We start from the raw sequence: 13,462 nt of genomic DNA, 5'->3' as shown, positions 1-13,462 counted from the left end.
CTGATTTCAGCTCATCTGGGAAACCTGGACAAAATATTCAATAGGAGTTTTATTTCCTCCCAATATAATGGGATGGGTAATAGCAACTTCATAGCTTAGGAAAGGATTAAAGACATTACATATAAATTAGCAAGAACTAGACCTAAATCAGTGTTCATTATTTTCACCCTTAATATCATCACAAATAATAGCTGCTCTTTTACTGGGGAAGGGAAGAGGGGCATAAATTTGGTTTTGTCAAAACTTCATAAATATATTCACTTGAGCAAATTTGGGGGAAGGTGCCTTTTTCCGTGAGTCCCTCATTTTAATGCTTTTTGTTGTGTTCTGTGATGGTTTCATTTTAGTTCCCATATTTATAACAGCCTATAACCATTAGAAATTGTCACTTCACTATTTAGGGAAAAAAGAAACACGCATTAGCCACTTATAAAACGTAATTACTGCCAAACTACAAATTAAAGTAGCAATTCACAACAAGTCTCTTTTTAGCCACGTGAGCCCCACACACAAGCAGGTTAGATTTGCCATATTGGAGCAAATAACTGGAGTCATCTGCCACTTGCTACCAACATACTGGCAAACAGCAGCCCTAATACGATCTTGCAAAAGGCAGGGCTGTCTCTGAACTAAAACTGACATGTGTTTCAAGCTTTTCATTTTTTTCTCCTCAAAAAATATTTCCTATTTAGGACTGCTCCCAAGAATTGAATAATGACCCTAGACACCAGAGTTATCTTTCATATTCTAATACAATCAACAAATATTTACCAAATACCAGATGCCTACTATACCACTACTGGAGCCAATCTTGCATTCTATGTGTTCTTTACCACAGCACAAAAAATAAATGGGAATAGTGAGAACAAAGAAGCTCTTAAACATTCAGGCACAGCCACTGTTCATACTTTGAGGATCTACCCTGCTTTTTTTTTTTTTTTTTTTTCCCCTGACCATTCCACATCTTGGCTCAAACACTCTTCGTTTCAGGTTACTAGATGCACACATTTTGTATTAATTCAGCAAGAGGAAAAGATTGCCAACTCTGAGCAAGTCAGTGGACTAGGCCCTGTAACACCTGCCAAAGTCAGTTTCATGTATGCCACTTGCAAACACCTTACTTACTTACCAAACATCAACTAAGCACCTACTATGTTCAAGGAAATATAAACTACTAGGGAGAGGCAGCTGGGTGGCTCAGTAGGTTAAAGTATCTGACTCCTGATTTCGGTTCAAGAGGTCATGATCTCAGGGTCATAGGATCAAGCCCGCGTTAGGCTCCACACTCAGCATGAAGTCTCCTTGAGAATCTCTGTCCCTTTCCCTCTGTCCATTCCCCCCTCTCTTTCTCTAAATAAAATCTTTAATAAACTGCTAGGGAAAAAGGACAGCATTGCTTCTTGCAGACACCAGAACCCACTCACATTGAATTTTTAAGGATTTTTTGCTTATTTATTTGAGAGGGAGTGTGTGCACAGATGGAGTTGGAGAAGCAGACCCCCCGCTGAGCAGAGAGCCCATTGTAGGGCTCAATCCCAGGACCCTGAGATCATAACCTGAGCTGAAGGCTGATGCTTAACTACTGAGGCACCCAGGTGCCCCCACTCACACTGAGTTTTAAGTAAATGACAACCCTGGAGTTGTGCAGAGCAGTAGTCCTAACTATACCCAGGGAAACCCACATGTACACATACAAGTATATACAGGTAGACAACATGATCAAAAGGTACTATAGATTAGTGGTTAAAAGCAGGAACACTGAAGCTAGAACGGTAAATTTCAAATCCTCAAGCAATGCCAGCTTCCTCATTTCTAAAATGGAGGGAAATAAGAAGACCTACCTCACAGATTAAATGAATTAACATGTTAAGCCCTTACAAGAATGTCCAACACCGTTAGTATTATCCTATCCCTAAGTATAATAGTGTGTTGATTATTTCAGGAGCATAAAGGACTGGCACATAACCAGGGTGGGGGTGGGAGGTCCATATGGATTGTGTTCCTGAAAGGCTTCCCGGTGGAATTCATGCTTTACCATGTAAGAGTCCTTAGATATACTAACGTTAACAAAAGCTTTTGTAAATTACACACCAGATGAATAAGATCTTGATGAGCATCACTACCATTGCCTAGAAATTTTCCCTCACTACTTAATCTCGAATACAGGAGTGAACTCCTAGAGCTGGATACGTGTACAAGTTTTAGAAATATTCTACCCTCTAACAATCCAGTAGCAAATCCTTTTATAAAAGCAATTTTTTGTTCTCTTCATCAAAAATTTTATTAATAAGTTCCAGAAGCACTTGGTCAAACTCTTCTTCACAGATCTAAATATCAATCCCATTCCCATATACATGTTCTGATCCTAACACCTAAAATCATTCCACTGATGTTCTCATTTCATGGGATAAAGATGGAAATTTTGACGATTAACTGCTATTTATAAAGTCACACCATAAGCACATTTCTCAAAAAGATCCATTTCACATTACTGCAATAAATGGAATACCAAGCTCTCACCCACTCCTATGAACAATGGCAGTTAAAGAATTGTGCCAGCTTGATGTTTATGGATGCCGTAGAAAAAGAGAAGGACCTGCCTATCAAATACTGGCCAAATTAAGTAATGTAGTTATGGAAGGCTGTCATTATTGCCCATCATCTCCATTCTGAAGATTTTAAGAAGGATTACAAAACAAAGCTTCTGCTGAAGTTGATGCCCCAGTGAAAACAAACACTCTCTCTACACCCCCAAAAGTTGAAGGGTCCTGTTCTGTTTGGAAACTGGAAAAAGAAAGAAATTACACAACGGAAAGCTAAAACCAGTGTGATAACAACTGAATTATCCTACATTTAATCAAGAATAATGAGGTGTCAGAAAAAAAGTTTTGGCTAGTATCTAGGCACCCTGAAATTTTGGGCTCATTGCTTATTTTTTAAAAACCAAGAGTCAGGTCTTAAGGAACCAGCCTCTAATTCTAAAAGTGCAACATGTTTAGTCTGCTGTAGCTAACTAGTTTCGGGGTACCTGGGTTGCTTAGTGGTTAAGCATCTGCCTTTGGCTCAGCTTGTGATCCTGGGGTCCTGGGTTCGAGTCTCACATCAGGCTCCTCGCAGGGAGCCTGCTTCTCCCTCTGCCTATGTCTGTCTCCCATGAATAAATAAGTAAAATCTTAAAAAAAAAAAAAACACACACACTAGTTTTCCTTAGTTGCTACTGTAGCTATTTCTTTCACAACAAAAATATTACTTAAAAAAAAGTACATGGATATCCCATCTTAAAGAAGCCTTCTAGATGTGTAGAAAATACCACTGAATAGCTCAAGATGACAGAGAATATCACTGGTCTCAAGTAATATGGAATCTCTGTCTTCTGTAGGCCCATATTCCATCTACAGCTTTATGCCAACAAAGCAAAGTAGCCCCTACTTTTTTTTAATACTTTCTTAAGCATTTGTTTTAGCTGACTGTGCAGTAACCAAACAAGGGTGACTTCCAGAGTTCTGAAGATACGCCTTGTCTACTAAAAAAGGAAAAATTTCTCAGATGACAGCAAAGTGATCTGGGGAAGCAGACTGTGCTACTCTGGCAAAATATCCTTAGTCCTGTAATTGGATAAGTTGGCGTCTGGCACCTCACAGAATTATGTGGGTCAAACCCCTTTAAATATGCCTCTTCAAAAATATTAGTTCCCATAAATCAAATAAAATTTTCTCAAGGGAAATTTTAAATATGAATAATATTAACAATTACCTGATCTCCACACACTGATCTTGAACAGCAGCCAAAAGTTTTCCATTGCTTTTATAGGAAAGAAGGAAAAAGAATTCTATATAAATAGTTGTAGCAGTCTTCAACAAGAAGATTTTAAGAAGTTAAAATTATCTTTAAATGTATTCACATCTTTAGTCATCCAACTTTTGACCTTAAAATTAAATAGGAATATCAAGGTACCAAAACATACATAAAAATGATTCAATATAGTTGAACTAATACATTTAAAAGGTATCAATAATATGTGACAAAGGCAATTGAAATATAAAAAAAAGAAATTAACACTACAGGCCAAAAGGACTCCAAAATTAATATCCGTAATGGAATTTAGATGAAATTCAGAGAAATACATAATGTTTAATACCTTACCTTGCAAGTACCAAATGCCAGTTTATCTGTTTATTAACCAAGCGAACCAGTCCATCAGGGAGCAAAAAAGGCACGGGGCTGAAACAACACATTAGCTAACTTAAAATTTAATCATCAAAGACACATATAAGCAAATAAGTATTATAAGTAGCATATATAGTTATAGTAAGACAGGATGTTTTTCATTAAGATATAAAATTTGAATAAACTGGGAAATCCAAAACTCAAAGCTACTAATTGGTTATGTGAAATTTGACCACACACATCTTTTCTTCCAGAAAAACACAGTGGTATGCTCAGATATAAATTCTGTGTCCTAAGGAAAAGGTATCGAGGTTGCCAGTAACAGCAGAGTGAGCTTGTAAGAAACCCTTCCTGCCATCCACACCTAGAAAATCTGATTCACCTCTAACAAAAACTAATTCTAGTATACAACTAAACTCACAGGAAAGAAAGAAATCTCCAAGTACTAGAAATGAAAAGGGAACTTAAAGTTAAAACTGGATACAGGTACAAGAACTCAAAACAAGGGGTAACACCTGGGACTGGAAATAAGCTGCAGGGCATAGAAAGAACAGGAGCCAGAAGGGAACTCCTTACTCCCTGTAAGGGCCAGTACCCACCCATGGCAAGACTGCTCTCAGTGAAAGGAGGACCAGACAAACCTCACCGGGGTTGGGGGGGCATTCAGGAATGTCATCTCTGTCTGAAATTCAGTCTGTGGGGGAAAGGGAATGAAATCCCCTATGAAAAAGCAAAACCCCAAACCTTGACCACATGTAAGAGCAGACTGCAATTTCACTTCACCCAAGTGGTGCAAGGACAGCCAAGCACAGGCTCACAATAACATCATTTACAAAAGACAGGAGGAAAGGATTCACTGTCAGAGCACAAGCAGATACAACCAATCCAGAATAACACAGGAGGAAATCAAGAAAATAGATGGAAAAGAACAGAGAAAACAAGCTGTTGGGGGGAAAAAAATAAAAATACACACAAGAGAAAAATACACTATGGAAATTAGAAAACAAAAACGTAGGATAAAAGTATCAGTAATATACATTCAGCATATTTGTGTTCATTTCTAAAACACAAAATATTTTATACCATGGAAGTTACAGAAATATTATAACAAACATCAACCTGAGGAGGATCATTTCCTCTGGGGATGGGGGGAGGAGGGGACAATGAGTTACAACATTTTGCATAAAAAGAGAGAGAAGGCTATCTGAACCAGACAGCAACAACCGCCTAACTCACACAGAGATAATACTATAATAAACATGTTCAGACTTAGTGTCTATACTTCTCAGTCTATTTATAATACTTCATAATTAAAAGAAAAAAAACTCTAAAAGAAAAAGCCACTTGAAACAAATATTAACCCCAAAGCCTGTAAGTTTAATTACCATAAACTCAAGAGCAAAACTGAACTTTCTGCAGTTAATTTTGTTACTTATGAAAGTAACATATCATTGAGAAGATTAAATAATCACTTCATGGTGCACTGACACATGAGGACATATTTTTGCCCACACTTCCCTAAGATGTTCAAGGCTAGCAACCTAAGCCACCCAGTGAGCACAGGAAAAACAGCTCATCTCTTAAATACCCACCCCTGTCCCTGCCTCTCCCTCAGCTCTCATCTCATTACCCTCCCTATGTACACACACACACCCAAAAGCAAGATAAAATTAAATAAGAAATTGAATTTATACACACATAGACACACACACACACACACAAAGCAGAAAAACATCGGAGCTAATCCTAGAGAAGAGCCAAAGGTCTCCTTTATAAAACTATTATCTCTGGAACTTTTAAGATTAGATGTCCCTAAGGAGAAAGCAGTCTGTTAAATAAGTCTGTAAAACAATCCCTATACACCTGTCTAAAAGCAGAACTATATTCTTTGTCAGAATGATCATTTCTTTGTTCTTTTTAAGGCTGAACACTTGCACCATGCCTAAGAACAGACTTAACACTCAAAAAGAATTAAAAGTACCCAAGAACTGAAATTTAAAGACCTTCCCTGATGCACAGCAACTGAATATTGGCCACAAGAGTTGTTGACACCGTAAGAACAAAATTGTTTTTCAAAAGATCCTCAAGCTACAGATCCATCATGTGGGCATTCAAGAGAAGGCTGAGAACACTCATAGAAAGCAACAGTCGTCCTGAGATATTCTGAATAATGACTAAAAAAACAAAAATTACCTTCAGTCAACTGAGAGATCTTGTCAGTATATCAACTATTTGAAAAGGTCTATTTCATTCACCTAAATGTCAGCATCTGTACCACAATCTGGGACTGAACTCTGAAAACTTAAGTCATAAGTATTTGTTTTTAACATTCACACTGTTCTCTGAACGGACACTTACCTATACCAGATGTACTGACGTAAAAATAATAAACGATCTGTAATAAAAATAGCAAAACCAAATAAGAATCAGCTATTCTTTAGGAATTGCTTTCAAATTAGCTTCGATGATGATAAATCTAAAATATACTGCAGACTGAATCATTACAAAATAAGGAGAACAAAATTCTTAAAAGAATATAATCCAATACACACTGTAACTTTTATAAGATCATATATTTGTGTATAGTAAGTCCCAAGTTTGTGTTATTCAAAACTTTGGTGAAGCATTTACTGACAGTACAAAAAGGAAATGTGGGAAGTGTGGTTTGGGAGGTTAAATTTCACCAAAGAGGCTTTAATAAAACCATGGAGTAGAAGTCATAATAATCACCCTTTAAAACCAAAATATTCATATAAAAATTAAGATGCTATTTTATACTTTAAAACAGATTTAAAATAATATCTAAAATGCAGAAGTCCAGAAGAAACAAAATCTCTAACACACTGAAAATAAAGGGACACCTCACTTAGGTAGAGTTGGGAGGCAGAAAGGGGAGCAGTACCACTCAAGATCAATTATAGGAAGAAGTGTCCGGCCTCAACAGAAGAATCATCAACAGGAAAAACTCACCAGTTCTATGCCCCAAGAAGGGATGTACCATCACACCACAAGTAATTTTATTACTTGTGTATATTTACTAAATTATGAAAATTTCAAAACATTTGTCACAATGAAAACTGAAATATGCTAGTGCTTGTAACATAAGATAAAATTATAGTTAATTTCAAGTAGTCAACTCCTTTGAAACTGAATTCCTCTCTGTGTGAGTAACTCAAATTCACCACTATTACAAGGATGAGCTTTGGTGCCAGAAAGACATGCAGTCAAATTCCAAATGAATGACCTTGGACAAGTGTCCTCATTTAAAAACATGAAGTCATAACAGCACCTGCCTTGCTGGTCTAGTAAAGGATTAGATCAATAAATATACATCAAGTTCTCAGAGCACCCGTTTAATGCAGACAGTGCTCAAGCCTTACTCAAATACTGTGCGCCCATATGCAAACGCTCAGGAGTTACATGAACGCTCTGGTTAATCAAATTTTTTATCTGAATAACTCTGACCAGTGTCGCTGGAACATCACATAAACCACTTAGAAAGCCTGTCACAGTCTTTTCACTTTCAATGTCCAGATTCTGAGACTCATATTGAGTTTGATTTTCATTTCTTCTTGAACACATCCATAATGGTTAAACTTAAGCCATACTTTAAGCTGCATTACAAAAGTGTGCGTATACATACATACACATAAATCTGTATATACACATATAGAGCCACATATCTCATATGTATACATAATTAAGATTATACATATATATCCATATATCATATATATACATATATTTAATAAAATGACATATATAATTTAATACAATTAAATTCATGTATGCTATTCACTTTTATCAGGCTCTGTAAGTCTAAAGAACATTTTAAAATTCCTAAAACAGTAAAGTCATAAATGAGATGGAAAAAGTTATTTAACTAGATCATTATATGGAGAAAAATAAATAAGCTATACTTACCTCTAATTGCTTTTGTGATGATAAAGGATGCACCATGTTTTCGGTTGCCTCTAGACTGTAATTGGAAAAATGAATATTACATTTGAGAATTTTCTAGTAATACACAATACGTAAAGTTCTATTTCTTTGCTAATACCCAGTGCAGAGTACAAGTTGCCAGCATTTAAAAACCACTGTTTAGAAACAAAAGTAGAAGCAGGACTGAAAACAGTGAGAGCAAAAGTAAGCATGGTAGAGTTACAGGCATTTGTCAGGTCAAATTTTGCAGGGAAGGACAAGGATTGAAGGTGGAAACTCAAACACCAAACATCAAAACACCAGTACAAAGACAGAAGCCGTCAAGGACAAAGATCCATATATTCGTTGCCAGGTCAGCAGTCTACTTGGGTGGGTCACAGAGGCCTAAAATAAGTTTTTCCTGCAGGAAAACTTATGGATCATATGTGATCCATATGGATCAATCATATGGATCAATATGGATCAATAAACTCATACTTGGAGGCAAACTTGAGTATTTGTTGTATATCCACAGAGAAAATGCTACTAACACACATACTCATATCCAACTGGTATCTATATTAAATAGTTCCTAAGTACAGATCAAAAACTAAGCTCATCAATTGCAGGCACCACAAATAATGAATAAGATGTGGGGATCCCTGGGTGGCTCAGCGGTTTTGCTCCTGCCTTTGGCCCAGGGTGTGATCCTGGAGACCCGGGATCGAATCCCACGTCGGGCTCCTGGCATGGAGCCTGCTTCTCCCTCTGCCTGTCTCTCTCTCTCTAACATAAATAAATAAAAATAAATCTTTAAAAAAAAAAATGAATAAGATGTCCTAATGTGCTGTTAAGAGAGGAGCACAGACATACACTTAGTGCACACAGATACCGCTTAAAAACACAGAAGAGGTCTTTCATTCCACAAACATGAATTGATTATCCCCTCAGCAGTAAGATACAGTTTGGTCCTGGGGAAGGTTATAAAGATGAATCAGATGTAATCGCCCTCCAAGAGTTTGAAGTCGGGCAGGTGAAATCAATAGAACAAAACAAAAAAAAGTCCTTTGAAGTTTCAATGTAAGTTGATGCTGTGCTTTTTTTAAAAAAAATAAATTTAATGTGAAGCATTCTGACATTCCTGTAATTAACCAGTGGGTGCTAAGGAATGAATGTGCATCCTTTTTTCCCCACCAACAGCAGCAACAACAGCCTCCTGGCTACATACCCCTACAATATTCACAGTGTTCAAGAAAAACAGAAACTAAGTAAATACTTGAAAAACAGTACTGTACAGCCTAAAAAAAAAAAAATACATTATTCAAGACAAGCAAAAACTGCAATGGGAAGGAGGTTTAAGAAGAACTAACTACAGGGCAGCCCTGGGGGCGCAGCGGTTTAGCGCCGCCTGCAGCCCGGGGTGTGATCCTGGAGTCCCAGGATCGAGTCCCAGGATCGAGTCCCAGGATCCAGTCCCAGGTCGGGCTCCCTGCATGGAGCCTGCTTCTCCTCTGCCTCTCTCAATCTTTCTGTGTCTCTCATGAATGAATAGATAAAATCTTAAAAAAAAAAAAAAAAAAAAAAAAGGAAGAAGAAGAAGAACTACAAACTTTATAGATAGGATAATGAGCAGTTTCTCCAGGAAAGATGTCGTAGAAAAAAAACAAAATTCGTAGGTCAGGACACCTTGATCTTTACTGACAAATACCCACCACTGGCTTCGATGTGGATGGAACTGGAGCGTATTATGCTGCGTGAAGTCAGTCGGAGGACAAACATTATATGGTTCCATTCATTTGGGGGAATATAAGAAATAGTGAAAGTGAATAAAGGGGAAAGGAGAGAAAATGAGTGAAAATATCAAAGAAGACAAAACATGAGAGACTCCTAACTCTGGGAAACGAACCAGGGGTGGTGGAAGGGGAGGAGGGCGGGGGGTGGGGGTGACTGGGTGGCGGGCACTGAGGGGGGCACTTGACGGGATGAGCACTGGGTGTTATTCTGTATGTTGGTAAATTGAACACCAGTAAAAATAAATTTATTTAAAAAAATAAAATAAGATACAAAATAAATAAAACGGTGACAGGCCCTGGGTAAACACACGGTGCATAAATGTGGACTCCGGGTTCCCGCCGCTCGGCCTGCGCCGGGAGGCCCCTCCGCCCGGGACGCCCGAGAGCCCGAAGGTCGCGTCAAGGTCACCACCCGCAGAACCCCCCGGGTCCTCGGCGGGACGCCCGGCCCACCCCAGGCCGGCGGCTGCTCGCCCTCGCGGGTCGCGCGCGTGGCGCGTGGTGCAGCCGCCGTCCCCGCGCCTGCCACGGAGCCGCGGAGGCTTCCCCGGGCTGCCCCCGCCGCCGCAGCGGTCCCGCCCCCCGCCCCCGCCCGCACAGCTCCGGGCCGCGCCGACACACGCGAGCAGCAGCCTCCGCGGCGCGGGCGGGCGACCCCGCGGGTAAGCGCCGCGTCGGGGCAGCGCGCGGGGCCGGGCGCGGGGCGGGGCGGGCGCGTCCCGGGCCGCCCACAGGACCACCCCGGCCGGCAGCGGGGTCCCGGCGTCCAAGGCGGGCACCGAGCCGGGCGGCCCGCGATGCTCGCCCCGCCGCCGACTCGGGGCCCCGCGGGGATCCCAGGCCGCCCCGACTCCGGGGACCCAGCCCCCCGCTGGCCCGCCGCGCGGTTGCCAAGGCGACGGCCCAAGCGGCGGAGCCCGGCTCCCCCTCCCACCCCGGCTCCGCGAGCCTACGTGGCTCCAGCGACGCGGCTGTGCCCCGCCGGCAGCCCGCGCCGTGCCGAGCCAGCCGCGGCTCCGCAGGGGCCTGCTCACCTGAACTTCTGTCTCCGAGGGCCACTCGGTGTTGACCAACAAGTCGTAAAGAATCGTCTCCTCCTCGCCCTCCGCGGTGGCTGGACTCGCGGCCGGCGCTGACTCGGGGGCCGCCATGTTCGCCCGGGACCCGAGCTGCCGGGGCTGGCCTCTACGGCGTCCCGGAAGGGTCAAACCTCCCAGGCCGCGGCCGCGTTTGGATCGCGGGGAGGGGGCGGGGCTAGGTGGGCGTGGGAAAGGAATGCTGGATTAACCCTTTAAAGAGCGGGATGTGGGCAGCCCGGGAGGCGCAGCGGTTTAGCGCCGCCTGGAGTCATAGGATCGAGTCCCGCGTCGGCTCCCTGCATGGAGCCTGCTTCTCCCTCTGCCTGTGTCTCTACCTCTCTCTCTCTGTTTCTCATGAATAGTCTTAAAATATATATATATTAAAAAAAAGTGGGAAGTAGAGTGCTGATTGCTTGTCAGGGCTGCACCACCTTAGGTCCTGGTCCCCAGAGCACCCCTTGTTCATTTATTTATTTTTTTTTTTTTTTACTAAATTCATTTTATTTTTTTAATTGCTTTTTATTGGAGTTCAGTTCGCCAACATATAGCATATCACCCAGTGCTCATCCCATCAGGTGCCCCCCTCAGTGCCCGTCACCCAGTGACCCCAACCGCCCCCCACACACACTTCCCTTTCCACCACCCCTTGTTCATTTCCCAGAGTTAGGAGTCTCTTCTGATCGTATAAATCTTTCGCCTTTCACCCCTTTGCTTATTAATTTGCGTGAGATGAGCCATGTCTGGACCTTTCATGTTCCAGCCAGGTTCTATAACAGAAATAGCAAAAAGCATTTCTCTGAAATACTAGCATCCGTGTTAGAAACACAGAGAGTACAGAGCAGCGGCTTTTATTTTTTTTTTCAAGATTTTATTTATTTATTCATGAGGGACACAGAGAGAGAGAGGCAGAGACAGGCAGAGGGAGAAGCAAGCTCCATGCAGGGAGCCGGACATAGGACTCGATCCCAGGACTCCAGGATCACTCCCTGGGCCGGAGGTGGCACTAAACCGCTGAGCCACCGGGGCTGCCCGAGCAGCAGTTTTTAAATAAATACCCAAAATTACGCAAATCAATAGATGAAGCCAGTGAGAGGTGTCAGAGGAATGAAGTTATAGGAGTTCGGAAAAGGAAATGAAGGTCACAGGGTCTGGAGCAGCTTCCTGGAGGAGTAGCGGTTGTCCTTGGTCTTTAACATGAAGTAGGATTTGAATCAGGCGGAGAAGGTTTGGGGAGTATGACACAAGTAAGGGGAAATGGGGTGAGCAAAGACAGGCAGAAAAATATATAGTCAAAAGAGCAGACAGCAGGATAGAACCCAAGTGGGGAAAGGTTATGGAGGCAATAAACTGGAAATAATATGTTGAGGACCTAATTGGAAGGAGCTAAAATACTAGCCTCATTTGTTCATTTGTTCATTTAACAAGTGCCTCTATGTGGAAAGCCCTATGTAGGCAGTCTATCTTAACCCTAATGACTATACAGTGTACAAGGAGTTAGCACTGTGTCATATTCAAAAGGAACACAAATACTGAAGATTTCTTGCAGGAATTATATTGCGTAATATCCACTAAGCTGCATTAGACAGTAATGCAATTAAAAGCCTCAGACCGAAGCCCAGGGTTTTCATTTCTTTCAAAGTTGAAATGACCTCAAAGCCTGCCTACATCATGTGCCACTTGCCTTCCTCCTCACCCCTCTTCCCACCACTTTCAGCCACGCTGACCTTGGTCTTTCTGAACAGGCCAAACACACTTCGACTTCAGGGACTTTGCAAGGACTGTTCCCTCTGTTTGGAAGGCTTTCTACCAAATACTTTTCTCTTTCACTCATTTCCAAGGTTTTGTTCGAATGTCACCTTCTCTCTGAAGCCTACCCTGACTGCTTATTTCTAATTTTTTAACCAGCTTCCCGAACCCCAGATCTCCAGATCCCCCTTACCTTCTGGTTTTTTTTCCATAAGTCTGATCACCCAAAACATTATGTAATGTATGTTTTGTTATATTGTCTGTCCCTATTCACTAAAATGTGAATTCCACCAAGATACAGCGCACCGCAATATACATACAGATGCCACAATAGGAAACACTCAGCTTTCCACCTGTGCAGGGAAAATCCAGCTCTTCCCTGCTACGTGTTTTTTTCCCCTGTAAGCCTCCTACTCACAAAAAACATTTCTGACACTTCTGGTTACCAAATGTGTGGAGGTTTTTTCCCACACCATCAAGTAATTCTCAGACACCAACAAAATGTCCAAGAATTCAACACTCTTCCAGAGATAGCATCAGACTCCACAGGTTAAGGGCTCAATCTCACAAGACTGCCCCCCTACACACACACTCCCACACATACACTTCAGATGCCAGTGGAAAGCCCAGGTGTTTCTGTGCAAGTAGCACACACTAACCAATCGTGCCACTGGAGCATCTTATCACCTGTGCTTCTGACCAACCAGCTCTAGATCATATTCCAAAGACTCCTCTTCTTAGGTTCGATTAATTTGC

General features: G+C 41.6%; 1 protein-coding gene across 1 annotated transcript in view; it reads right to left on the bottom strand.

Annotated features, from left to right (window-relative positions):
• NBAS (NBAS subunit of NRZ tethering complex) overlaps nt 1-11,064 on the bottom strand; it is a 322,232-nt gene extending 311,168 nt beyond the window's left edge. Inside the window, 5 exon segments of the mRNA XM_041755246.1 lie at nt 3,754-3,801; nt 4,144-4,221; nt 6,526-6,562; nt 8,092-8,146; nt 10,916-11,064. Of these exon segments, the coding sequence (XP_041611180.1) occupies nt 3,754-3,801; nt 4,144-4,221; nt 6,526-6,562; nt 8,092-8,146; nt 10,916-11,032 (335 nt within the window). The 5' untranslated portion in view covers nt 11,033-11,064.
• Between the last annotated feature and the right edge of the window lie 2,398 nt (nt 11,065-13,462).

This window comes from Vulpes lagopus, chromosome 5 (genome assembly GCF_018345385.1).
Source record: "Vulpes lagopus strain Blue_001 chromosome 5, ASM1834538v1, whole genome shotgun sequence".
NCBI lineage: Eukaryota > Metazoa > Chordata > Mammalia > Carnivora > Canidae > Vulpes > Vulpes lagopus.
The sequence above is the reverse complement of the archived record's forward strand: the minus strand, read 5'-3'. Positions and strand labels throughout refer to the sequence as shown.